Source organism: Bombyx mandarina, chromosome 19, assembly GCF_030267445.1.
Source record: "Bombyx mandarina strain Sakado chromosome 19, ASM3026744v2".
Taxonomy (NCBI): Eukaryota; Metazoa; Arthropoda; class Insecta; order Lepidoptera; family Bombycidae; genus Bombyx; species Bombyx mandarina.
Genome location: NC_143225.1, coordinates 3,180,695 through 3,208,443, shown reverse-complemented (window position 1 = coordinate 3,208,443; position 27,749 = coordinate 3,180,695). Strand labels below are relative to the sequence as shown.

General features: G+C 34.1%; 2 protein-coding genes across 3 annotated transcripts; one reads left to right on the top strand and one right to left on the bottom strand.

Annotated features, from left to right (window-relative positions):
* Positions 1 to 2,662: 2,662 nt before the first annotated feature.
* On the top strand, positions 2,663 to 8,642 carry LOC114239343 (deoxyribonuclease TATDN1). The gene is made up of 6 exons (XM_028169499.2): positions 2,663 to 2,941; positions 3,360 to 3,539; positions 4,152 to 4,335; positions 5,719 to 5,922; positions 6,920 to 7,129; positions 8,518 to 8,642. Exons 1-6 carry the CDS (start codon positions 2,908 to 2,910, stop codon positions 8,621 to 8,623), a joined length of 918 nt encoding a protein of 305 aa, XP_028025300.2. The 5' UTR covers positions 2,663 to 2,907; the 3' UTR covers positions 8,624 to 8,642.
* A 579-nt stretch (positions 8,643 to 9,221) lies between these two features.
* Positions 9,222 to 23,882, bottom strand: Tmem214 (Transmembrane protein 214). 2 transcript variants are annotated; one of them, XM_028169450.2, is made up of 10 exons: positions 23,460 to 23,882; positions 23,205 to 23,371; positions 22,839 to 23,121; positions 22,137 to 22,325; positions 16,674 to 16,891; positions 15,644 to 15,869; positions 15,252 to 15,394; positions 12,570 to 12,693; positions 10,446 to 10,842; positions 9,222 to 10,255 (listed from the first exon to the last, which is right to left on the bottom strand). In XM_028169450.2, exons 1-10 carry the CDS (start codon positions 23,575 to 23,577, stop codon positions 10,129 to 10,131), a joined length of 1,992 nt encoding a protein of 663 aa, XP_028025251.2. In that variant the 5' UTR covers positions 23,578 to 23,882; the 3' UTR covers positions 9,222 to 10,128. The 2 variants fall into 2 exon arrangements, with proteins under 2 accessions (XP_028025251.2, XP_028025252.2); XM_028169451.2 differs by having other exon boundaries at positions 23,205 to 23,338; positions 23,460 to 23,879.
* Positions 23,883 to 27,749: the final 3,867 nt, after the last annotated feature.

Here is a 27,749-nt window from a genome sequence, read left to right as displayed (position 1 = left end):
TATTACTCTACGATGTAATGCAACATCACACATTACGCGAAGGAAACAAACATCACACTATCACCCAACATGTTTCTTTCTTTGTCGTGTAATGTTGCTTAATGCACGAACGGAACCGAGCGAGCGAGACAGACCGATCGACGCTGCAACGCGATGGCTTGACGTGCAGTGCTACAGCACTAGGCAAAATAAATGAGCAAGCGACACGGAATTATTCCTAATGATTTTGAACCGTATGCCCTGGCCGCTAGGTACATTTTTATACCTACGGTACGTCTGAATTTTAATATAGGTATTTGTGTTTATATTTTTCATGCGGCCAGCCGGTAGCTCCCCGCAAGTAGTTACTTAATTTGTTATTCGCGACTTTTGTAAAATCGCTAGTTGCTCGTAATTGTTTAGAATATTTCATATTATTTTTTGTGTTTGAATTACTTAAGCACTTGTTTGAAGATAGTTTTATTATTTGTTTTAATGCGTGTTTAATAAGTGAAAAAAAGAATGGCGTCTAAATGAAAGTACAGTCCTCTTTGGATGCATTTTGAGGAGACCGCGCCGAAATAATGCGTCTACTGCTATCGTATATTAACATTATCGTCGAGCTCAATTTTCAGTCTAAGTCGCCATATGAAATCCGTTGATCCCACTATTTTTTTTTTTTAAGTAAAAAATAAAATTATTATATTATTAAGTAAGTCAATCTCTGTCAAGTAATATAACAGTGTATTACAATACAAAGTACTATGAACACATCACTTAGGTAATGATTCGGGTGTATAGATACAATGTATTCGTCACAGTATCTACTATCTATTGAGCGCACCGAGTAATGTTAAGATTGTTAAGAGTGATGTGTAATGTTTTCGAGTAATATCACCTGTCTGTAAAAGTGATGTCATATCACATTACATTGGGAAGTGATGTTTTGCGCAAGTCTAGTATCTATTGAGCGCACCGAGTAATGTTAAGAGTGATGTGTAATGTTTTCGAGTAATATCACCTGTCTGTAAAAGTGATGTCATATCACATTACATTGGGAAGTGATGTTTTGCGAAAGTCTAATAATCACACTAAAGTTGAATAAGGATTCATACATTCAAACGTACAATTCCTCTTCAAAAACAAGCACAGTGAAAACACTGTGCGTCTTTTAAACCTTATATCTCAAGGACGAGTCTACGGCATGGAGTTAACTTAAATAAAATTTAACATATCTCTATACCGCGATTTAGTTTCGAAACAGCGACATCTATTGACTACAAAGAAAAACATCAAAATAGTCAAGCGATTCGAAGCATGGGAAGGAAAGTATAGGTACTCGAATTGTGGATTTGTTGTGATGTGTCAGAAGTTGTATTTGAAAAAGAAAATATATATATATATATATACACACATACTACTAAAAGATTGTTTGAAATTATTTCACTATCTATAAAATCTGAAGGACAGTATTGTACGCTCTTTTGTAGGTATTAAAAAAAAAAATTGGACTGCTTCCTTCATAATGATGCGAGCACGAGAAGAATGTCAATATCCTCTTCTACGATAGATACAGAATCATAGATTTAGGGTGTGGCAAGCTCAGAACGGACAATGACTGTATCTGCATCTAATTCAGCCTGGTCGCACTAAAAATCACCTCTGGGCTCTGATGTGGTCGTTTTGTGAACGTATATTAAGACAGAGAAACGAGAGAGGGAAGAAACACCTGAACATTCTAGGACAAGTTATAGTGATAACAGTAATAGCAGGCAGATGTTCATTTGGCTCCAAGAGGTACTTAGGAATTTTCTATCTACTTAAGATTCTCATAAATGTACACTCTGTTTAGGAAGTGTATTATAAAAATCAATGGTGAGGAAAAGGGTCGATATCAAATGAATAAAAATATATATAATAGAAAACTAAGACTAACGGTTCATTTTTATCGCATTCTTGCGAGTATTTAAAAACCTGGTCAAATTTGAAGCGCTGTAAAACTCAAATAAATTAACGAAATTTAACAAATTTGTAGCTGGAATTATCCGTTAAAAAACCCTCTACAAATGTGCTTTGACGTCATTATATTGTAAAATAACCAGAAATATAGTTATAGCCCCCAAACGAAAACTTATTCATAAATTGTCCATTTTACAATAAAATGTCATAGGAATAAACTTGTAGAAAAGCTAATTTGCTACAAATAATGTCCTACAAAATTTTCTGCAGGGTTGTTGGTTTATGAGAAATAGCGCGAAACGCTTTTTCCAAAATGGCGGCTAGGGGCCATTGGTGGCGACCCTACAAGCTTGAACATATGCTTATGTATGTCAACTTGTCAACTTTTTTTTTATTGCTTATATGGGTGAACGAGTTCACAGCCCACCTGATGTTAAGTGGTTACTGGAGCCCATAGACATATATAACGTAAATGCGCCACCCACCTTGAGATATAAGTACTAAGGTCTCAGTATAGTTACAACGTCTGCCTCACCCCTCAAACCGAAACGCATTACTGCTTCACAGCAGAAACAAGCAGTGGTACCTACCCGTGCGGACTTACAAGAGGTCCTACCACCAGTAAGCTCCTCCACCATTTAAGAAAAATAAAATTGCGTCGTCTAAGTTAGAAAATATATTAAGTGTATAATCTCTGCTAGTAGACACCATAGGCCATAGATTATACTGTTGCACATGTGCTAATGCGTTGCACACAGCCATATTATTAATATTAATTTATTATTGACTTATCGTGTTTTTATAAATTAAGTTCTGTACCATTAATATGTTGCTTTAAATTATATACCTTACATATTAGTGAGCAATATGATCAATTTAATGAACAATATTTAGGAAACACATTTAAATAATTTTGAGCATCCTTCATATTCAAGAGATAAAAGCTAATAAAACTACTCTATCACCTAAATGAGAAGGATGAGTGCGTTAAGAAAATATATAGGTAAAGGTTATTCATCTAATTTTTAATTATAATAATTCGAATTCACTACAAATCTGGCCAGAATACCCTTATTTTCAGTCTGTACTTGTGTCTATTTTCTAAACTTCTAATATTTTGCCCTACATTAGAAATAGATGAGGCTTCAATTTTCTCTTGGTCAAGGGGGCAACGGCATTCACATCCAGTTAATAAAACGGCGAACTTATCAGCACCAAGTGATTAGAAAATAAAATAATATAAATATATATATAAAAATATGAAAACTTGTTACTCAAAGTTACTTGTGTAATATAGAACTCATTAATGCAAATATACATATTTATTCAGAAATGTCTCTGTTCATAAGCTTTAAACCTAGGTGACAAATATATTTCTATTCATAATCATGCTTAAGAATCACAATATTGTTCGTCGACAGACATTGGTGCTAACCTAACAGATGATATGTATAAAGGAGTATATAATGGGTCTAGAAAACATGAGCCAGATTTGGACGTGGTATTAGAGAGAGCTTGGACTAGTGGCATCAACAAAATCATTGTCACTGGAGGGAGTCTTGAAGACAGTAAAAAAGCAATCGAGCTGTCTAGGACAGATTGTAAGTAATGTGCTACAAACACATTTATTATACTGTCCATATTATATTGCATATAACTTGTGGTAGGGCCTCTTGTGAATCCACACGGGTTGGTACCACCACCCTGCCTATTTCCTATATGCATTAACATTTCAAAATCAACTCGGGAATGCAGTCAAACCTTTGTGTACTTGGTTGTAATAGGTATACTCCTCCTTGCATTGATAATCCTCAATGTTGGGGGTCATGACCTCACCAGGCTTTCTTGGCAAAATACACACGGTGGGGTCATCCATGCTCATGTCCTTCCACAGCAAAGCTTTTGGAAGAAATTTAGTACTTCGAAGCTGCTGAAGTCTTATTTGGGTCCTAATTAACCACCACCAGACATTCAGTATTGACTGTTTTACTGTGGAAAGGTTGAATTGCAACTGAACCCTCCACTTATCTGGGATTGGGACCGGCATTGGCAGAGTTAATGGGTATACAGACATTACCAAGAACTATTCCCTATAAGATAGCACCTGATGAAATTCTGCTATTCAACCTCGGAAATGGCTCTCGCTCAGCAACTAAACAGCTATAACAGTATTAACTCTAGTACAGTTATGAAAGATATCAAATAAATTTCAGCTAAGTTATTCACAACTGTGGGATGTCATCCAACCAGGTGCAGTGAGTTTCTATCGAATCCTGATGACTACCTACAAGGACTGCGAGATCTCATATCAGGAAACAAGGACAAAGTTGTGGCTATAGGAGAGTGTGGACTAGATTATGAAAGGTTTCACTTTTGTGAGAAGGAAGTGCAACTAAAGTAGGTAATTGTATAATTTATGATCTTTGAAATTTATAATAAAATAAATAAACAGCATAACATATTATTATTACATTAATCTATATATTAATATGTGAAGCAAAAACTTTCTATCCCTTTTTACGAAAATTGCGCGGACAGAGGAGAATGAAATTTTCCACATTTATAGAGAATATAGAGAAGAAGTGCACAATGCTAATATTTTTTTTAAAATAATGCGTAGAAGATATGTAAAATCAATAAAGGACACATTACACACACTACCATGTATTTGACGCACACACGCATGCATACTATTTATTTATTGTCAAACTTTTGTTCTTGACGTCTGTGGTCAAATTGAGAATAGATTAAATATTGTTTGTCTTTATTAATATTTTTCTATAGTGTATTCTTGGCGAAATTTGTGATAATAGAAGTATAATAGTCTTTGAAAATGGAATCATAATAGTTTACAAACTTATAATTTCAATTAATTATAGACGAGTTTCGACTACCGGGTGACCACTAGTATTATTAAATCCCTTAATATTATGAAGGTCAAATTTATGAAAATATAGTAACAGGATGCTTGTTATAGTTTAATGCAAAAACCACCACACGGTTCTTGATGCAACATTACAAAAATATCTTATTATCAAAATAACAAATAAGCTATAATATATGTAATACTACGAGTAGTTTCCAGAAACTGCTGGTTTTCATACAGTTAGTGATAGTCACAGCAAGGTATGATGGGTTCCACAAGTAGAAAATACAATGGCTAATCAATTTAACCTTTTTTTAAATAACATATACAGAATGGTGAGAGTAACCAGCTAAGCTTGACCTCAATTTTAAATTAATTTTAATTAAACAAATTTAATTTATAACGCATTACTGCTTCACGGCAGAAATAGACAGGGCGGTGGTACCTACCCGTGCAGACTCACAATTAGCGCCAGTAATTACGCAAATTATAATTTTGCGGGTTTGATTTTTATTACACGATGCTATTCCTTCACCGTGGAAGTCAATCGTGAACATTTGTTAAGTACGTATTTCATTAGAAAAATTGGTACCCGCCTGCGGGATTCGAACACCATTGCATCGCTACATTCGGAGGTATACGACAAAGGGAAGATCTTCCACCGAGCGGGTGATATTGCTCGGTAGACCGACGGTCCTAATGATGTTATTTGGAACTTGTATATATGCAAGCTTATCTTGAAAACGTTCTAAGTTAGATTCAGGCATCTGTCAAATATATTGTGTTGTATGATGGCTACCAGTCACATACATACGAATGCACTAGGCATCTTGTAGGTTAACGTTTACGCTATCGAGAACGTTAAAAAACTCGCACTAAGCACACAGATTCATAGTAGTACACTTATTTTTTAGATTTTTTGAGAAGCAACTTCCGTTGAGTCTGGAGTACAATTTGCCGTTGTTCCTTCACTGTCGAGCGGCAGCTGATGACCTGATTGAAATAATCAGTAGGAATCGAGACAAGATTATCGGCGGGGTGGTACACTCCTTTGATGGATCAGAGCAAGACCTGCAGAAAATCCTAGAGTTGGGCCTATCCATAGGCATTAATGGATGGTGAGTCAATCGAGATTTCGCCTATAGGTTGAAGATCGAATTTGTTGAAATTTTAAAAATTCTAAAAGTATTTATGTGACTATATCTATATATATAAAAATGAATTGCTGTTCGTTAGTCTCGCTAAAACTCGAGAACGGCTGGACCGAATTGGCTAATTGGTCTTGAATTATTTGTGGAAGTCCAGAGAAGATTTAAAAGGTAGATAAATATGAAAATGCTCGGAATTAAATTAAAATAACAATTTTGTTTTTACTTTGATGTGTCCCCCGTCGGACGGATTCCTTTTGTTTGTTTTAAGTTTATTTTATACAAAAGTTTAGGTCTCTTATTTATCGATTGGGGCACTACGAAGTCTGCCGGGTCAGCTAGTTTAAGATAAAATTTATTTAAATTATTGATCTAAAAAATAAAGAAAAACCCATTTCGTAATTTACGTAATCATTTCAAACAAAGTATTACTTTAATTACCTACTTATTTTTATGTATATGTTAAAATTTAATAAAAGTATAGTCATTAATTTTTACTATTTTAATTTACTACGTAAGTTTATTCTGTAAACGTTATGTGAAAAGATACATGTATACAACTGTCTATAAAAGTTTTTTTTTATTTTTTTTTTATTGCTTAGATGGATGGACGAGCTCACAGCCCACCTGGTGTTAAGTGGTTACTGGAGCCCATAGACATCCACAACGTAAATGCGCCACCCACCTTGAGACATAAGCTCTAAGGTCTCAAGTAAGTTACAACGGCTGCCCCACCCTTCAAATCGAAACGCATTACTGCTTCACGGCAGAAATAGGCAGGGCGGTGGTACCTACCCGCGCGGACTCACAAGAGGTCCTACCACCAGTATATATATATCTGCTTGCTTTCAGTATTTTATTATTTATTCTACTGTAGTCTATTGTAAATTCAATGTAAATCGTAATTTAAAAGCGAAGTCCAGTTACGTGTCGAGCGCTTGAAATAAATAAATAATCGTTTTTTCAGTTCCCTCCGTTCAAAAGAAAATATTGAAGTTGCCTCAAAAATACCAAGAGACAAACTCATGATCGAAACCGACTGTCCGTGGTGCGAAATAAAACCCTCCCATCCAGGTTATTGTCATGTCAACACGAAGTTTGAGACTGTAAAAAAGACAAAGTATTCTCTACAGAGCAACGCTCAGGTCAAGGGTAGAAACGAGCCCGTTAATATAGTGTGAGTATTTAAATTTTCTAACAAATTATTTTTGGCGCACGAGGCAACTGCAAGTCGTACTTAAAGAATCTGAATCTGATTTCGATTGTTTTACTTCTAAAATGTTTTTGCTTAGATGTTTGAAGATGACGTCAAAATGAGTACTTTATAAAATTATAATTGAATTAAGGGTAACCAAAGCGTATATGTCAGTGATTATAAGATCGTAAAGAAAATGATTCTTCTGTTTCGGATATGGATTTTATAATAATACTAGCTGTACCCGTCCGCTTCGCTGGGCATTTAAAGTTAACATTATTATTTCTCACCTCCACAAAGATTCTCATCATTAACGCCCCCGCAACTGGTGTAGGGAGTCCAACACTCATATAAATATTAGCCTATCCATTAAGCACATGTATTTTCTACATGGATACTAAGTTTCAAGTCAATCGGATGTATAATTCGGTAGTTATAACGGAACATCCGTAAAAACCACTATAGATTTATATATTAATATAGATATAGATATCGAGGGGTAAAAGGCTATTTGGTTTAAGCGACATTTTTGCAACTTTACAAGAGAGCCACTTAAAATTGAAAACGTGGAAAAAATATCATAACAAAAAAGCTTCTTCAGCTATTTGAATAGCTTTTTAAACTTAATTGAAGTTCAATTAAAAACATTGAGCTACCGTTGATGTTAATCTATATATATAAAAATGAAACCCGTTTTCCGTTGTCACGACATAACATGAAAACGGCTTGACCGATTTGGCTTATTTTTTTTTTGTAGTTTTCTAATACTCTGTACAAGGTTCTTACGGAAACAAATATTAAGAAAATCTCTCACAAATATTGAAAAATATACATTTAATTTTGCATATTTATTTGTGAACTATTCCACGCGGACGAAGTCGTGGGCAAAAGCTAGTAACAAATAAAATGCACCTTTAATTACAAAGATAAAGGTCGCTTAAATATTATCTACTTTGTGTTTAAATCAAATAACCTTTCACCCCTATTACTGGTGGTAGGACCTATTGTGAGTCCGCACTGGTAGGTACCACCACCCTGCCTATTTCTGCCGTGAAGCAGTAATGCGTGTCGGTTTGAAAGGTGGGGCAGCCGGTGTAACTATACCTGAGACCTTATAACATATATCTCAAGATAGGTGGCGCATTTACATTGTGGATGTCTATGGGCTCCAGTAAACACTTAACACCAGGTGGGCTGAGAGCTCGTCCACCCTAATCTATAAGCTCTAATCTAAGCAATAAAAAAAAAACCCTCGATATATTATATTTAAGTAAAATTTCATTTTTTTTGGTATGTTGATGAAAATGCAGTGTTTATTTCTTCAACACGTGGGAAAAGTCGAAATTAATGTATTGCATGTACAATTACAGGAACGTGCTCGAGGTGTTGGCTGCAGTGCGCGGAGACGACGCCGACGAATTAGCAGCTGCCATTTATGAGAATACGAACAAAATGTTTTTCACTGATCGTTTGTAAATAAATATTAAATAAATTATTGAGTGTTATTCAATTAAGCTGGGCGGGTTTGGCGAGAGCCGAATTTAGCCCAGCGCACCTTTCTAAAGGCGTAGGCTACTATGACTATATCTCCCACTTTCCACCGGAGGCGCGGAGTCCGACATAACCCGGTCCGACCTCCGTCGGCAGGGTATCCGTAAAGACTGGGATTCCCCATCGATACAAAAAAAAAGGTATTCCATTCGGCCAAAATTAGGAGCCACATGTCTTCATCAAATCGATAGTAGGTAATTTACGTTTTGATTAAAACGGACCCAACCTATGATTTTCTATTATGGGTGTCGGAAACATATACGAGGAAAAATATTGCTGCCGATGTCCATAAGCTACAATGGACATAATAAAGTGCTCGTATCCCATGTCTACCATAGCAATAAAATAACATTGTAGTTATACCACAATCTCAATATGTTTCTAGTCTCATAATGACCAGGAATTGAACTTTAACACGGTTGTTAAAATACCAAGGAGGTTTTCGTGTAATTTGCTAAAACTTATACAATTCACTATTATCGATTAAGGTTTTATATATTAGGTAAACACTAAGAAAACAATGTAGAATTTAATAATATATTCAAACACACACGATCTTCCTTCCACAAAATAAATATCCTACAAAACTTATTGCTCTAACATTTCATTAAAACAAACTATAAAATAATGTGTATGAATTAGATGCACATCATCGACCTGTTCGATTATTGTCGGGTAAAAATTGACTTTTTCATCCATTCTAATATTTAAATAAAAAACTTTGCTTTCATACGACAATCAATAACAATTATTCTCAAAGTTCATCCTTGCATTTTAAACATTCAAAACTATATAAAAAAAAGGAAATTAATTGATTGAACTCGACAGAAAATCGAACAAATCTTCAGCAATAATAACAATCGGTAACTAAGTTATGTGATTTATCGATAAATAAATGATTTCAGTCGTATTTTTTTTTAAAATGCTTCAAACAGGAATGTACCAATAGTGATTTTAGTTCAGAATAGTTGTCATGGATATTATTAGAATAAAAATGTAGACATATACAAATCATTTTGAGAACGAGTGGAGTTTTAAAACAATTAATAGATTCATTCGTTGTATTCGGTTTTTTTTTCTTCTAGTTTTGGAAGATTATTGTACGTACAGTTTGTTTAAAATTTGTAAAAACAAAAAATAATGACATACTTGTGGGTAGAAGACTGTTCCTTGAATAGCATAAAGAATTTTTTCAGATAAATTTGTCTGTCTGTAAAATATTTGAAAAGTACTTGTTAAAAGACAAATTATTAAAAAGAAATGGTTCTCGAAATAAACCTTTAAATGTTATTACGTTATTGTTCAATGTCAGGAAGAATTACATAGGATCTACAATACTGAAGTTTGATTAAAAACAAATACAGGATAATAGAAACCAGTCATCTACTCACAAGGCTACAATAATCTCTAATTTTGAACTAACATCAAGTTCAAGGTATCTCTGAGTATATGTGAACCTGTTGCCGGAACCATACATAATATGATGAAACTTGGGACTTTGTCATGTTCAGAGCTGATTGCGTTTTGTTCTGGAGTACCTCTGGGGCCCAATCACCACTGAAATAAAATAAATAAATAAATTTCAAGTATTGTAATAAAATCATCATTCAATTATTACATTCGAGATCTTTACAAAATTTCTTCTGCGTAACTTAACATTTTTAATTGTAATGCTATTGTAAAGTCTGAAAAAATTTTAATATTTAATATTATAAAGCAATAATTATTGACATTAATAAAAACTTACACAAAAACTTTAGTAACCAAATAGTCAGTTGTGATTTGATAATAGTCACTAGAGTACTTTTTGAGTCCGCTCCAGGCCGTAGAGGCATAGCTTTGAACATTATCTACAAGACCAGGAGCATACTCTTCAATGGTCTTAATAACGACAGGCGTTTTCTCCACCACATAGTCTTGGACATTTCCATATAGAATACCAGCTTTCTTTAATGCTATGAAGAATGCGTCCTTAGACAGTTGTGTATATGGACGACATATTTCAACAGTTTGTGCGTAGTAAACCGGTGCATTGGTTTCAAGCCATAGGTAACCACGAGCAGAGGTGGACAGTGTCTTCTGCCAAGCCTGTTGACTATGCTCAAGAATGCCCAAATCTTTGAACAGCTTTCCCGTTGTACTCTCTGTAACAACAACAAACTTATTAAAAACTTGTTATTTGTGGGTTTATCTAATTAATGTTTAATAAGCATGCAGTCACAGGAAAATCATTGAATATATAAGAAAAGAGGTATTCTTCAATACATTTATGGATTTCTGATTCATACCTGATTGATAGCTAATTCAATTGTTATATACTTTTAAGACTAGTCAATATCAATTTGCAATTATAGCAATTTTGTAACGAAATGGCAATACTAACACAACATATTCGCACATTGAATTATATTTAACGTTTAGATATGGGTCAAGATACATTAATGAAGAAGTTCAGAATCTTACAACAAATCTTTAATATTCGGCTACTCCGATGTTTTAAGTTTTTTTTTTTATTGCTTATATAGGTGGACGAGCTCACAGCCCACCTGGTGTTAAGTGGTTACTGGAACCCATAGACATCCACAACGTAAATGCGCCACCCATCTTGAGATATTAGTTCTAAGGTCTCACGTATAGTAACAATGGCTGCCCCACTCTTCAAACCGAAACGCATTACTGCTTCACGGCAGAAATAAGCAGAGTGGTGGTACCCACCCGCGCGGACTCAAGAGAGATCCTACCACCAGTAATTACGCTAATTATAATTTTGGAGGTTTAATTTTTATTACAAGATGTTATTCCTTCACCGTGAAAGTCAATCGTGAACATTTGTTGAGTACGTATTTCATTAGAAAAATTGGTTGATGAGATTGACTGAGATGACTGAGATTCGAACACCGGTGCATCCCACAACACGAATGCTCCGGACGTCTATCCGTTAGGCCACGACGAGTTCAAATGTCATAATATTTGATTTAAATAAACTAGAAACATGCCTTTCCAGTGTAAACGTTTTGTTATCAACATTATTAAGTGTCGTGACTCTCAATGCTGATAAAATATGATGTACCTATTATCAGACATGTTAAAACAACATTAACATTCTTAACACTTTGTTATTATACTTTCTTCGATAGCACTGAATTTATTTTGATTTTTAAATCTACTTTTAAAGTATGCCCTTATCTCATTTTTAGCATTCACAAGTGCTTTGTTTTCAAGAAAAAGCATGATGCTGCCAAGCCCCCTTGAAATTAAGTCAAAATATTAATTCCACAGAGTAGGGGGCTGTTGCAATTTTTACACCTGAATACATGATTGCTTTGGAGAAATGGCCCGGATGCTAGTAAATTAGTTTGTAGTGGTTTATGAAAAGATGTTAAATACTTATTTCCTTAGTTTTTTTAGTTAGTATTTTTTACTGCTTATTTCTGCCGTGAAGCAGTAATGCGTTTCGGTTTGAAGGGTGGGGCAGCCATTGTAACCTTGAGACCTTAGAACTTATATCTCAAGGTGGGTGGCGCATTTACGTTGTAGATGTCAATGGGCTCCAGTAACCACTTAACACCAGGTGAGCTGTGAGCTCGTCCACCCATCTAAGCAATAAAAAAAAAACCTGGTATGTTATTTGATCACCGGCATAATCACAGCATTTAATAGGAATGCACTTGGTCGCCTTATCCTTTAGACTTAAAACTTTCAGTAAGCCCAAAACAAGTGCAATTTGAGAACTTACATGTAAAATTATATGTACATAAAAACGAGATTCAAAAAAATGAAAGTAACATTGAATGAAAACAACATTTAACTAAAAATTCAAATTCAATTGTCCTATGTCCATTATTCGATCTATAAAACAAAATTTGCTTACTAGGGAAGTTTCCTCCAGCCCGAGACACATCATAAGCTACCAGACCAGCAATGCTGACCAGCAGAACAAAGCTGGCCCACAACCAGGGATTTCTTCTAGTGCTTGTCATTCTGTCTAGAATATCCTGTTGAAAAAACCCAATTACAGTATATTTAATGTTAGTGTTTCTAATAATGCAAAACATAATAATTCAATAAATCAGAATGAAACTGTTACAACACAAAATTCAATATAAGTTTCATACAGTAATATCTATTAAGATATTTAAATTATTAGCAGTTTGGAAATAATGAATTTGCGATAAGGCAATATTCTAAGAAATAGAATCAATATTTGTGATTTTAAAAATGTGGATTTACCAGTTCTGGTAATATGCAGTAAAATTGGATTGATTGCATTGGTTTTGATGTTATTGATCATAATAAAATAAATTCTTAATTCATTAAATCACTTTTAGATTAATAGTTCAAAAATCATATTTAAACTATTAAAAAAGTATAGTCTATAATATTTGACATTTAATTATCCTTTTTATTTAGTTATTCTTTGTAATAATTAAGGGAATAACAACTAAAAAGTTGGCAATTAGTGCTTCAGTGTTTTGCATAAGATATTTACACAACTGTCTGCGGCTTGTTTTGATACACCGATCGTGAAAATTAAAACAATGACAACTGAAGGCTGTTTGTAATACTGAAACAAGGTGACAGTATAGACCACACGATGGTGAATGGTCACTCATTTACAGACAGAAGCAAAACCAAATGCACATTCATGCATGTAAAAATACAATATATTTACAGAGAATGCAATAATATACATTTTTAGTTACCTATATGTTAATTTACATATTTAAGATGCAACTTTGATCAATGAATATAACAGAAAATATAATTATACAAAGAGGACTTGTACATTTTCTTTGAGATATAATGACCGTCAAACGTGTTTTAACACTTCCTAGCCTTAGCCATTTTCCTTTTTTACTTTATAATCTGTTGGAGTTTGAATAAAAATGTAATGGCAGGCAAACTTGACACATAAGATTTCGAATATTGGAATGCTTTTAAATGTTTAAATCAAACGATGGTCTTCTTGTCAGTGAAGTCAAGGACTTCTCGTCTAGACACGGTCAGAGCAAGATCTAAGAGTTATATAAAAATATAAAATACAATAATGGTGTAAAATAGTGTTCAAAGTATCTGTAATATAATTATAATGAAGCAGTGTGTTTTTAAATAGCCCCTCATCAACGTACAGAACCCAATCCCCTCAAATTTAACTGTCCAACATAATCAACACTTACACTTGCAAAAAGTGTCTCAATATTCACAGAACTCAACCAACCTTAATGCAATATCTGACTATACATATCACATATATTTATTTAATATCGTGGTCTTGAAACATGAAAATACAGCGCAGGGTCACACAAACACTTATTTCATCAAGCAAGTTCAAGGATAAAGACTTCAATCGTACGTAAATTACGAATACTTTTTTACACTCGCATGTTCAATATACGACACCGGTCTGTTTTCAATATTCTGTTCAATTCGTTTATGGGCATTAATTAATCTTTTACCTGAATCGGGTCGTTCGATAGTCAAATTCGATAAAATTAAAATAAACTATCACCTCCCGCGGCCTGTCTAACGGATGTACCACATTCATTTACTGTTAGAACGTATGGGCGTCAACGATCGTGTTAAGAAAAAAGCAGTTTTTCGAGTTCTACACAAGAACTAAGTGCGCGATTTTACACGAAAGATTTCACGTGTTTCGCGGAAAAAAATATCAATTCTATCATTTCAACTTAATTGACGTAAATTTAGGAAACTCATCAAAATGTAATGTAAGCATATTTTTTATCAATAACATAAAATTTTACCTTGAATCAGTATTTTCTATAATATGTGGCAGTTTCAGAACACGGAAAATTTTAATGGATCGAAAAACTCAAGACACTCCCCTCAACAAAAGAGCTTTAACTGATTGACATTTGACAGTAGCTTTAGGGTTACCATAATAAATTTATTCATAAACATTTTAATGTTCACGTCGTGAGCGTATTATGTTTGCGCTCATCCAAAGACATGACGATATTCTGACTTATAATACTTACTGATTAATTAGTTCTGTATGTTCTGTCATTATTATTATTATTTCAGTCTTATAAATTTCATTATAGTGAGAGAGTGCATATAGAGTCCCTTCTATATTTAGCCGTAAAGTCGTGTTATATGTAATTAACACCACAGTTGGAACAATATAAATTTTATTGTTGTAGCGGCATAAACAATTCTAAGTAATTACATTAGATTAATTATTTAACACATTATAAATTAATTTTACGTTTTAAATATTTGGCGGTAAAAAGGTCCCGTGTCACAGACTATATTCTTTTTCCCACATCTCGTGCGTTCCGGCTTACGCATCATAAAAATGTGCGTTCATAAACGCCACAATAGTTATAAAGTAATTAACAACTTTTCATGTGTTTCTGAGGTAAAACTTTACTTACTACAAATTTGGTTATTTCAAATTCCCTTTTTTAAGTGTGAAGTAATTAAGGGCATTAGGGATGCTCGGAAATAATTTATGCTGGTCTATTAATGTATTAATAATTTTTATTTATTTAATTTGTTAATTAAAGTTATAAAAATTAGTCCTTTCACCCACCTGGCATATCTTCGTTGTTTTTACTAGAACTTCATCCTTTTTCTTGCCCTTAAGAGCTTCTCCGCTCACTTCTTTATATTGTAGCACCGTTGCTTTTAGAGATTTTAATTTCAATTTTTTACTTACTTCCAACCAATTTGAATCTACACAAGAAATATTTTTAATTAAAACATATGTAGTTGTAACATAACAGTAGTATGTCGCCATAATTAAAATTTAATCTATTTCATTACTATCTAACACTGGACTAAGACGTCACATTCTTAAATCAAATTAAGTTAATAAGATAAAAACAAAAATAATTTTAATCAAAACCTACAATAGCAATGGCCTTGACTTTAATAACCTCTTTCAGGGAACCTTTACGTACGACGAGTAAAATGAAAAATTACCTATGAAATCGAGGAGTGAGGCAGACTGCTTACTGCACCTGTGGAAGAGTTGACGCCACGTGGCGTTACAAGAGTCGTCTTTAGACAGACAGTCGACTAGACTTTCGATGATCACTTTGTTGTAAGGATCCAAGGCCGAACCGCTTAGGTACTGGTTGGGGAGTTTCTTCATCAGCTGATTGAACGTCACTTGTAATTTGTTGCCGCTCTTCTTGAAATAAATGTCCTGAAAAATAAATAAGATTAAATAAAAAAAGTTTAATGTGCGTATCATTTATTAGATTTTTTTTCCCTACAAATTCGGCGGTAGCCTAAGGCCCCCTAAGGGACTATTTCATCTACGCTCGGGTGGGTTCATTTTATTATTCAAATTTATTTATAAGTGAACATTTAAGGAATCTTCGTTTTTGGTTATATGAGTCGACTATTATCAAAGCCGGCAATCTGACTTTTGGACAATGATTGGTAAATCAGAAAAAACGAATTATTGACTTTGTATTCCATTGGCAGTCACAAAACTCTTCGGAACGACATCTTAGATAAATAACAGGTTAACTATTAACCTTTATTTAATGCAGGTTTTGAACCGTATTCTTTGAAGGAGACGATTATATTCAAATCAATCTGTATTGACATATCAATAATTTTTTTTTGTCCAAATGCACAGATTGCCACCTTTGATAATAGACGACTCATATTGTATACAAAAATAAAGTTACGTAGAAATTATTGTTGAGTATTAAAAAGAGTACTACAGTGTAGGAATATATTGTTCTCTCGCACGCCTGTACCATAGTGGCGACGAAGTACTGAACCATTTTGTGCATATTTTTATTACTTTCCGAATTATTTCTGAACGCTTTTGTATTGTTTTGATTTACATTGAAGACTCTTCCTGCTCAATCAAATTATTTCAAACAAAAGTTGTATATGACTTCGAAGAGTCGCGTAATGAATTCCATTACGGTGAGTAAAATAGATATCCTAATCTAAAAGCGAAATGTAGAAATAAAATTAAATTTTCCCTTACCTTATATTTACTTAATTGTTTGATTAGGTCACCAGAAAATTCCTTCGACAAACCATTCTTCTTTGTGTTTATCAAGTCAATCATAGAAAAGAATTGATCCTGGTTAACATTAATCGTATTCATCTCGGAATGATGATCGATTATTTTCGAAAGATATCCTATTACGTATTTCGTATAGTTCTTCAATTCGAGTACCGGTAAAAAGATTTCCTGCCAAACTGAAATAAAAGACATTTAAATTATAACTGATTACAAAAGATTTACATAGGTGCGCCCCTTAAAGTCTCATCATCACCAATATCATTGCTCATGGATAACTCAACCTCGCAATTGTCTATGGAAATTATTTCTAGAATATTCAAATAACAGCTGTCCGTTTTCCTGCAGTGCGTAGGACGGTCACTAGTCATCGTTCTCGCCGAACCCGTCACTTGCGACTAAGGGCTCGGCGAGTAAATTAACCCACAGGCCCACAGACACATCCCACTGAGTTTCTCACCGGATCTTATCAGTGGGTCGCGTTTCCGATTCGGTAGTAGATTCTGCGGAGCACTGCTCTTGCTAGGGTTAGTGTTAGCAACGACGTAAGGTTTGAGCCCCGTCAGCTCACCTACTTGTTAAGGTTACGCTGAAATTGTCTCTCAATAAAATCAGCTTAGGTAGGAAAAAAACCGGATATTACTGGTTCGGGTGCTGAAATTTTTTATTCGGCCAATTTACCGTACACCAGCGGAGGATTAATACTGGTAAGCGCCCCAGTCGCACTAGTAATTGACGTCATTGAAATGATTATCTTGATGGTTAATTCAATATTTATTTTCTCATTGGCAACATCAAGGATTGTAATTTGAATTATAACGGGACTTTCTTATCTGATACGATAAAAAAGCCGTGAAAAAATTAATAAAACAATGTATAATGCAAATAAAAGTATTAGCTGTAATTGGGTTAACGTTTTTTGATGAATTTGGGTTAAATCCACATTCGATAAAAGTGAATAAGTATTACATGGCTTCAAAATAACTTACTGGGCTGTTTTGAGGTTTCCACTTGGCTGTTTGGTAAACTAATATAAAAGAGGCCTAGCCTAAGTGCAATCTACTGGCCTAAACATTTGCAGAAACATTACACACATATTGGATTTTAATTAGCTATTTAAACATCACGCGGTGTACCTTATAGGCAGAAATCATTGCAGATAGCGATACGTTGAATGATAGCGAATATTTGTGATTACTATAACACCTCCCTCATGGACCCCCAGTAAAAAATTCTCAAACATCAAATCTTTGATGTCAACATCAACAACTTTTCAAATGCTTAGCCCATTTTTTATATACAGAATTTATTTTCCTTACCTATGCTGATACCTAGGCTAGGCTGAACCGTGTGGAAGAAGAAAGTGCTAAACTCGGTCTTAAAATCAACCACTCCAAGACGAAAATAATGATAATAGATAGAGCGCAACTTCTTCCACGTTCTGATGCACTCAGTGGCTACGAGAAAGTAGCGGAATTCATATATCTTGGGTCCAAATAACACCCGAGGGTGGCTGCATGGGGGAGATACGCCGAAGATCCGGAATGGTTAAAAGTGCGATGGCCAATCTCAGGAAGATATGGAAAAATCGTAGCATCCGATATAAAACCAAAGTGCGCTTGGTGCGGGCACTGATCTTTCCCATATTCCTCTACGGGGCGGAGACATGGTGCATAAAAAGCCGAGATATCAAATGCCTTTGAAATGTGGGTGTGGCGGAGGATGCTGCGAATACCATGGACTGCCATGCGAACAAACGAGTCCATTCTAAGGCAGCTAGACATCCGAAAAAGGCTCTCTTCCATCTGCCGGGAACGTGTTATGAGCTTCTTCGGACACATCATGCGGTCTCCCAGACATGAATTAGAGAAGTTCATAATTACGGGTCGAATAGAAGGCAAGCGCGCCGTGGGCAGAACACCAGCCAGATGGTCAGATCTAGCAAGAGAAGCACTCGGTGGTAGTCTGTACCATGCAGTCCATGCCACCCATGATCGAGCACATTGGAAGTACGTCGCATGTGGTCGCGATCCTCAGTAGTGAGGGAACGATATAGAAGAGAGATGCTGATAGACTTGAGAGGCTATTTCAGCTTCGCCTTGACGTGTAGGTGAGCTCACGGGGCTCAAGCCGGGAGTGTTGCTAACACTGGCCCTAGCAAGAGCAGCGCTTCGCAGAATCTACCACCGGATCGGAAACGCGACCCACTAAGAAGATCCGGCGAGAAACTCTGTGGGCTGTGTCTATGGGTTAATTTACTTGTCGAGCCCTTCGTCGCAAGCGACGGGTTCGGCGAGGACAGTGACCGGTATACAGTATTAACGCGGCGGTAAGCTCTTTAAAATATCTGAACATCTTTAAGAATACACTCAACGCGCTATTTCAGATGCCAACACTAAATTATGTGGTTAAGTTATATAAACAAACCATTTATACAAGGTTTACTTTCCCGTTACTTTTGAAACGATGTTCGTTAAAAAGGATGAACAATAGAAACATTAGATTTTTTTTAAACAGAATACGCTGTTGCAAACATTGCTAGACTAGTCAGTCTAGCAATGTTTGCTGTCTAGCAATGTCAAAGGTTTAGAAAATATGTTTTAACTCACCAATGTGCCACTTAAAAATATAATACAAAAACTAACCAATCTAGTTCATTCAAAAGAATGTCACAGAGAATAGTTTATCACGGTCCTACCTTGAGATCTGTCATTAGGAAAACTGATAAGATACCAGAAAAAGATGAATCTTGCACAGACGCCACTTTTCTACACATTACAATTCTCGGTTTAAAAATTAACGAACATCATTATGGTTATATAATTTGAAACAGATATGAATTGTTCAATTTAATATAAGATCCAACCTTTATTTGATCAAAAATTGTCTAATAAATCACTAATAAACTAGACCACCCATGGTGTCTATGTTTTTCTGATTGTAATACATATTTTTATGTGCAGTAACTGATTATTGAATGCATCTGACGAGTAACTGATTATTCAATGGATAACTTACAAAATCCGGACTACAAGTTATAATGTTTATTATTCTTAAGAAAAAGTTGTAAATAAATCACCATAATATATTTTCAAAATTGCAATTAATATTTTAAAATAGCGTAAAACCATTCTCCAAGGGCGTAAAGTACAACGGGTGACAATAATTTTAAAGTTTCAACTAGAATTTAATGCGGCAATTTTTATGAATGTGTTTCTTCGATTGATTTAAAAAAAAATTAGAAAGAGTATACCTTATGGAAAAGTCGTATAAAAAGAAGTAAATAGGGAAAATAAGTACAGTTGACGCGACGATTCCGATTTCAAAGCCTGCACTGCCTGAACCAACATCTTTCGTAACGTATTTCATCAAAAAACCATACGTCATGTATCCGGCTCCTAAGGGTGAGATAGTCTTCAGTGTGCTTAGTGAGAGTTTTTTAACGTTTTCGATACAGTAAAAGTTAGCTCATATTTGTATGTAATGGGATCGTTTGCTTACGTTTGCCGCTAGGGGCGCTGTTCCAACTGCATACAAACTTGGCTTAACTTTTACGCCATCGAGAACGTTAAGAAACTCGCAATAAGCACACAGTAGTGATGTTTCAGTAGTGAAACAAATGAGTATAGACACGTACAAACAGTTCAAAATTTATTGTTTGCTTACGTACTCCTAAACAGGAAACATCTTACAATAATACCTTTGAAGTATAAAGACATTATTATAGTTTTAAGGATGTATATTATACATACATTATCGTTAATAGGGAAATGTACTGTGAGCAAAGCATTCTATAATTGTCTGTGCCAACTAATCAGTCGCGAGCCCCATTTTATTTAATTTTTTTAAATAAATAAATAATAAATATTTACTAACAATCACGCCACGTTAACTGGTCCCGTGATGTAAGATTTTTATTATACACCTACATATATTTAATATACATCCATAACCCTGGAAAAGACATTTATATTTATCATACAAATATCTTCCCTTGGCGGGATTCGAACCCGCGACCCCCTTGTGTAGTGACCATGTCACTTACCACTACACCAGACGGCCGTTGAATTACGCTGTTAATGTATGGCGTTCATCTAAATAACAAAATAAATAGTTTTTACCAGCTAAATTGTGTCTAATTATTATGCACGTCCTAACATTTATACAGCATCTACAGACTTCCATCAGATTATATATTTTCTTTTTTTTATACATTAACACACAACTGATTTTTCGTTTGATAGGGGTCCACCTAGTCTTATTTCCTCTTACCGGAACTATGTTTAAGCTTAATTTAATAATTATTATTTTTCTTATTTTTTTTAAGGAATTTTATGACCTGGGGACTAAGACCTTTAGGTCATGTCTTATTTTAATTTATATTCTTATTTTTATGAAAAATGACAATATTATGGATTATGGAGTGAAATGAAATGAAATGATTTTGAGACATTAATCAATGGGGATGAAATTAAATGAAATGAGATGAGACGATATGGAACGAAATATAATCTCAGTAAAATGGTGGTCATTTAATTTTAATATTGAATTTATATTTGGTTTAACCAGACAATCTTTTTATCAAAATCATTAAATCTATGCACCTTTTAATGTATAGCTTGCAATCTTACAAGCTCTTGAGTTTGTTCTGATTTTGTGTTATTATAATCATCATCATCATCATGCTTTCCTATTACCCTCTGCTGGGGTGTAGGGCTCGAATCAATTTTTTCCATTTGTATCGGTCTTGGGCAGTCTGTTCTAGCTCCTCCCACGTCATGCCCAAGACCCCTAGCTCCTGCTCCACCGAGCGATGCCAAGTTGTTCTGGGGCGGCCTCTCTTCCTTTTACCAGACACTTTCCAGGTCAGTGCTCTCTTTGATATTATATTATATTTGTTATTATAATATATTTCATAATTATCTTGTTCCCTTTTGTTTATTCCTGGCCTGTCTGACTTGATCACATTTTCGGTACAAAAAATAAATTAATAACCCAAAATGGTTTTTTATCATGTAGGATCTCAGATATGCTTTTAAATAATCAACTTTAACAACAATTCGGAATAGAGGTTTACTGTTGAAAAGAAATTGGCAGAAGCTCAGGACCTGCTCTTTGAGGTAAATCTTGCATAAATGAGACAAAATTTACCAACTTTTATTTAATCACAATGTATCATTAAAATATAGCTGACCTGAACCAGATAAAACTGGTCTGCGTTACCCATAGCTGCACAAATATCCGTGCATGCTATTGCTGTATGAAACACAAATTCAAGCCTTAAGTCATTAATATACTTTCCGTCTGCATATTAATGACCATTAGTTGTAATTATAGTTAGAATCCATCAATCTATACGTTCCTTCTATCTCTTGCAATTTAATTACAGAAATCTATGTTATTTATATAATAATTATAATATACCTTTCAATCCCACCGTGAAGTCTTTCAGACCACCTTGTCCAAATGCCCACAGTAGAGACATTCCTATTGGGGGTCGATTCTGGTACGAGTTTCTTAAACTTCCATACTTCTGGAGGGATGCAATGCAAAACTCGGGGTTATCTTGAGCTAGCATCTGAAGCAGTAATCTGTGACCGTTGGCATGTAGACCTATGTGGAAAGTTATTAAAATAAAAGCAAACCATTCAAACAGTACATGCAATACATCTAAAAAATATATTATTGCAATAGTTTCTTCTACTGTATGCATTAATCTAAGATTGTGTGATTTGATCATTGTATAGGACAAAGATCCGCTATGGAATAAAAAATTTGGATATTTTATGGTTTGAATTGTTCCAATTTTTACAATAATACCAAAATTCCAATAACATTCAAATATATTATTGAAATTAAAAAGAAATGGTGTTGAACGGTAATCAAAATCATTTAGTTAAACTCCTCAGTTGGAAACAATGATCACAACAATTTTGTGCCTACTCACTTACATTACTTTAAAGTTTGAAGGATCAGCCAGAAACTGACAAATTCAGTAAACACTTTTAGACAAACTTTTTATATTACAATATTTTTAGGTTTAAGTTTTTTTAATTAACCTCGAATAAAAGACTAATGAAGATTTTAAAATTAATTCCACTTTAGTAACTATTAAACAATACAAACCTCTACTCAAGTCATTGGCAAGAGCTGTAAGAGTGCCATCAAAGAATAACTGCACATTTGCCTTTCCGGCATCTTGAAGAACACTTGCAAGTGTTCTCTTCAGCTCATCTGGTGTTTCAGATAGAGGGTATGTTGCAGGATAGATTGTAAAAGTTGCATCTTCAACTTCAATTGGAATTTTGCTGTTCAAAAAGTTTGCGACTTCCTTAAGCCAGACTAAGGGCGCATTTGAGAAGCGTACCTTATTCGATGTAATGATACTGGCCAGCTCGGTTACGTCAATCTGAAAAAAGAAGAAGACGCGCTATAAATTGTACTTATTGAAGTGGTTTTGTAAACCAGAATCAGTAATGGTAGACAACTTACGGCTTCTAGAGCACCTTCAATGGTTTTAGGGATTTTTGGTTTGGGCGGTTCAACTTTCTTCTCTTGTTTTTTTCCTTTCTTGTCACTGTTTTTTTTCTCTTTCGCCGATTTTTTTTCGCCATCAACATCCATTCCTGCGTATAATGATTTAATTTGAGAATGAGGAACTGCGAATATAACGGGGTTCTTTAGAATGGTTGTCATTGTAGGTGATTGAAAAAAACATTAATAATGTTGGTAAAAGTTCCCACTCACCGACGTCCTCAAGTTTAGGTCCATTTTTCAAAGCTTTTTTCTCATCCTCCTTGGATTTTAACTTTCCGTTCTGAGATTTCTTATTTTTACCTACGACTTCCCATTGACCGCTAGACATTTTGAGCAAAGTATTCGAGAGAAAATTAAAGTTACTTTTGTAAATACAAGAAATAAGAGGTTACACGTCAAAATCAAATATCAAACAAAATCAACTAGGGCCAAAAGCTTGAAACGAAATAAATTTCAAAATAACAAAAAAGAGAGACAAAACACAAATCTTTGTTCCAAAAACAGAGATACAAAATTTCAGTATGTCAAAGACATTACGTTTTCTGTATTTGGAACAATTGAAAAAAAACTAAATAGAAGGCGTGTTGTTTATTGGTCAGCTAATTCCACCTTGGACGAAACGTGGCGTACGATGTTGAACTTTAAAAATTAGACATTAAAAAATTTGAAATTTATAATTCTAGTAGAACAAATTTTATTTTAAAATAATTTAATAATGGTTAAAAAAACGTTTAGTTATATGTGAATTTAAGCCTTATGTAATTTTATCTTTCGACGACGACATGAAGTAAAAATTCTAATCAAAAAAGATAAAATTATCATGTTTCCGAACGACTGCTTTTCTTTATTACGGCCTTTAGTTGCTTGGTCTTTCGACTATTTCACTTTTAGGCTATTGCATAGCTTCTATCGCGGGCTTTGAACTTTGAGCGCGGCGACTGAATCAAGAAATTCCGTAACGAAAATAACCTGACACCCCCACTACGGCAACTATGTAGCTCGGGTTCAACACATTCACACGTTGCGCTGGTGAAGTGTTTTGAATAAGCGTGCGGCGTGACATCGCACTGCATGAGCATCATGAAAAGTCTGCCCATCTCTCTCTCACGCGGTCTAGCTTATGAGTGTGAAGGGGACAGTTAATGTTTTGCTTTTGTTAATGTTTATAAATATAGCGTGGTCTTATTTTTGTTATTGTTTTAATTAAATTAATTAATATTATATTATTATTGTCTAATTGTAATTGCATAAGTTGATAAAAAATGCTTTGCAATAGCTTTACCGCGGCAGTCCCCGAGTACCACACGTCTTTTTAATTTTATTCCAGAAAACTCGCCTCAATAACTTGTTGAAAATTTACTGAGCGTTTGGAAATCTGAGAACTCTCTACGTTTCCAGCTTTTTTCCGTTTCCCAAGACTTTAAACAGTACCGAACGCTTAGTAAGCCGCCATTATATGACATTGAAATTTGAAGATCACCAATATAGTAATGTAAAGCTAATTACCCCAAGAGATATTTCCGACTATTTCCGAAATCACATTTTATGTTCTAGATAAGATTAATAATTTTTGGAAGATTAATAATTTTCCTAATGTAAGCCCATTAGTGCCAACCTTATTGTAAATATGGGTAGTAAATTTTATTGTAATAGTTTTTTTTTTTTATTGCTTTTGTAGGCAGACGAGCATACGGCCCACCTAATGGTGAGTGGTTACCGTCGCCCATGGACTTCAGCAATGCCAGGGGCAGAGCCAAGCCGCTGCCTACCGCTAAATTATTCATTAAGATATATTTCCTCTAGGTAAATAAATAGACGAAACGGTGAATTAATATTTTTAATATTTTGGATTTGAAGACATCAAAGGCTAAATAATAAACGAACTCACTTTGACATTTATAATTTTAGTAAGATTTAGGCTACCATCTACTTTGCAGCGACAGCTGTAAGCCGTAGGGCTATCTCATCCATCAAACTAATACGCTACTAGCTAATTGTCCAGTGGGGGGAGCACTGACAAATGGGGGGTGGTAAAAATCTTTATGTTGCAATAGACAACACTTTAATCTTAGCATGGAATTATCACGTAACGAAAAATTGAAATAAATATGCAGTATCAACCATTTACGGTAGGTACGCTTTTACCCTGAGAGGTTCCACATTACACCACAGAAGGAAATTAAATTGCACGAGTAGTAGATTTATTATGGTTACTAATGTCATTAATAAATAACAAATTAAATAAATTCTATCTAATTATTGTAAGTTCAAATAAAGCTTTTTAAAAAATCAATCATTTACGGGTAAAACCAAAATGACCATTTACTTTATATGGGGATCTACAGTGTTTTGAGTTTTTGCAGAAACTGTGTGAATGAAGACGCTCAAATTTATACGGATCTTCCACCATTGCAGATACAGAAGTGAAGAATTGCTGATACAGTTCCAATTTACCTTATTTATGAAATGGGATACTGGAACGATGAACCGATTCTGTTCGATTTAGGTTCAAGTAATAAGTAATCAATGAAAAATCTCTGAGTTATTCTAATCTATGTTTGCTGTGTCTGTTGTAGGTATTGTGTTTTTCAGTGGTCTCGAACCTACCGATTTTTCGGTATTTCTACCGATATGGGCTCTGTTCTACCGAAATGTCACGATTTTTCTACGATTTCAGAGTATATTATATATTATAGTATATTAATCAGAGTATATTATAGTATATTAATCTTTTGAAAACAAACAGCGAAATAGGCTGTCTACTGAATAAATCACTGGTCTATTACATGCAAAACGACTCTTTAATACAGCTAATTGTTATGATTTTGAAATTAATTCGACGATGACTACAGCTATGGCCAAACAATATTGATATAAAAAATAATTATTCTTAAACATTATTGTTACAAATTAGTCTGTAAGTTTTTTTTTCAATAAATAAACGAATTCGATTAAATATTGTATATTTTTTGACAAATACCGATTTTGGGTACAAAATAGTACAAATATACTGATTTTAGCTGGCAAGTCTACCGATTTCGCTCTATGAAGTTCGAGAACACTGGTGTTTTTACTTTTTAAAATACATACAAAGTGTTCATATTATTAAATATGTCCATTTTACACGACGATTTTACCATTATTTGAATTTTGGAACTTATTAGCTAAAACATTAATAATATTGCGATTCTAAAATCAATAAGAACATTAAAAACCATCTATTTATCGAAATATCGTTAATAGGTACCGGTAAAATGGGGCGATTAGGGATTGAAAGGCGAATCGGGAAAAAACCGGGAAAATCTTTCGACGCTCAATATAAGTTTTATATTCATTGCAAAATCTTCCATTTTTTTGTAGTTTAATAGTAGAATGTTGAAAGTTCACAAAACAACATGTTAATATCTGCTAACTTATAAAAAATCGCGTTTCAAATTAACTGCCTGTGGTGGTAATTATTTTAGTGCTAGAAACTTTGCTCTCTTTTATTTATTTGATATTAATAGAAGACGACTATGATTTATAAACGTTATTTAGTGTTTGAACCAGCATATATATTAAAGGTAAGTCTTAGTTGTTATTGGTTTTAATGTATTTGATTAAATAAAAGTACATGTAAAAATCTGTTGTTTTTGGGGATATTGGGGACGTCTTAGGTACAAATAACAACGAAAAAGGGGTCAATTGGGATGAGAATACGTGAAATGGAAACGACCTAAGTATAAATAGGTACAGGTTTGTAGGGTTGTCTATGTAGTTATAACAATATTTTTTAAATTTGTTGGTAAAAATCTGGTTTATCGAAGCGAAATTGGGAATAAGTCTTTAGTTGAAATAGATAAGCATTTTAATATAAGTAAGTCGATTTTGCAGAGACATGTAACAAGATCAATGAAATCTCAAGGTGGACAAAAATGTCTAAGTAATACATAATAAAATATTTAATATTTGTTCAGAGTGGGGGTATTCATCTGATTAATCCATGGAATAACCGACACACCTAATCTCTTAACCCAGATAGAAATATCAGCCCCTAAGTACTTACCAAGAACGGAGAAATATAAACCGTTTCTAAGAAAGCCCACTATATATGTGTAAATATATATATATATATATATTTTGTTGTTACTGCACTGTCGATTGCACCTATAATTGAGGTGATGTCTGCCATGTACTTTTGTCAGTTTTTCAATTTTTTTTATTGATGATCACTTTGTTGGTGCAACTAAATAAATAAATAAATTAAAACTATATATAAAAATAAAAGTAGTGCCAACCCTAGCAAATTTCTCATTTCGTCCCAATTAACCGCAATTTTCGGGTAAATAGGGATTACACCTATTTTTGCATTTTTTGCTTAAACTGGAATGCTAGTTGCATAATTTTAAATTAGACAGCAAAGGTGCCCCCAAGACTCAATCATTTTGATCCTGATATAGCATTATATACATCAACAACTACCTTAAAATTGCTCATAAAGTTGGAATTTGTCCCTAATCG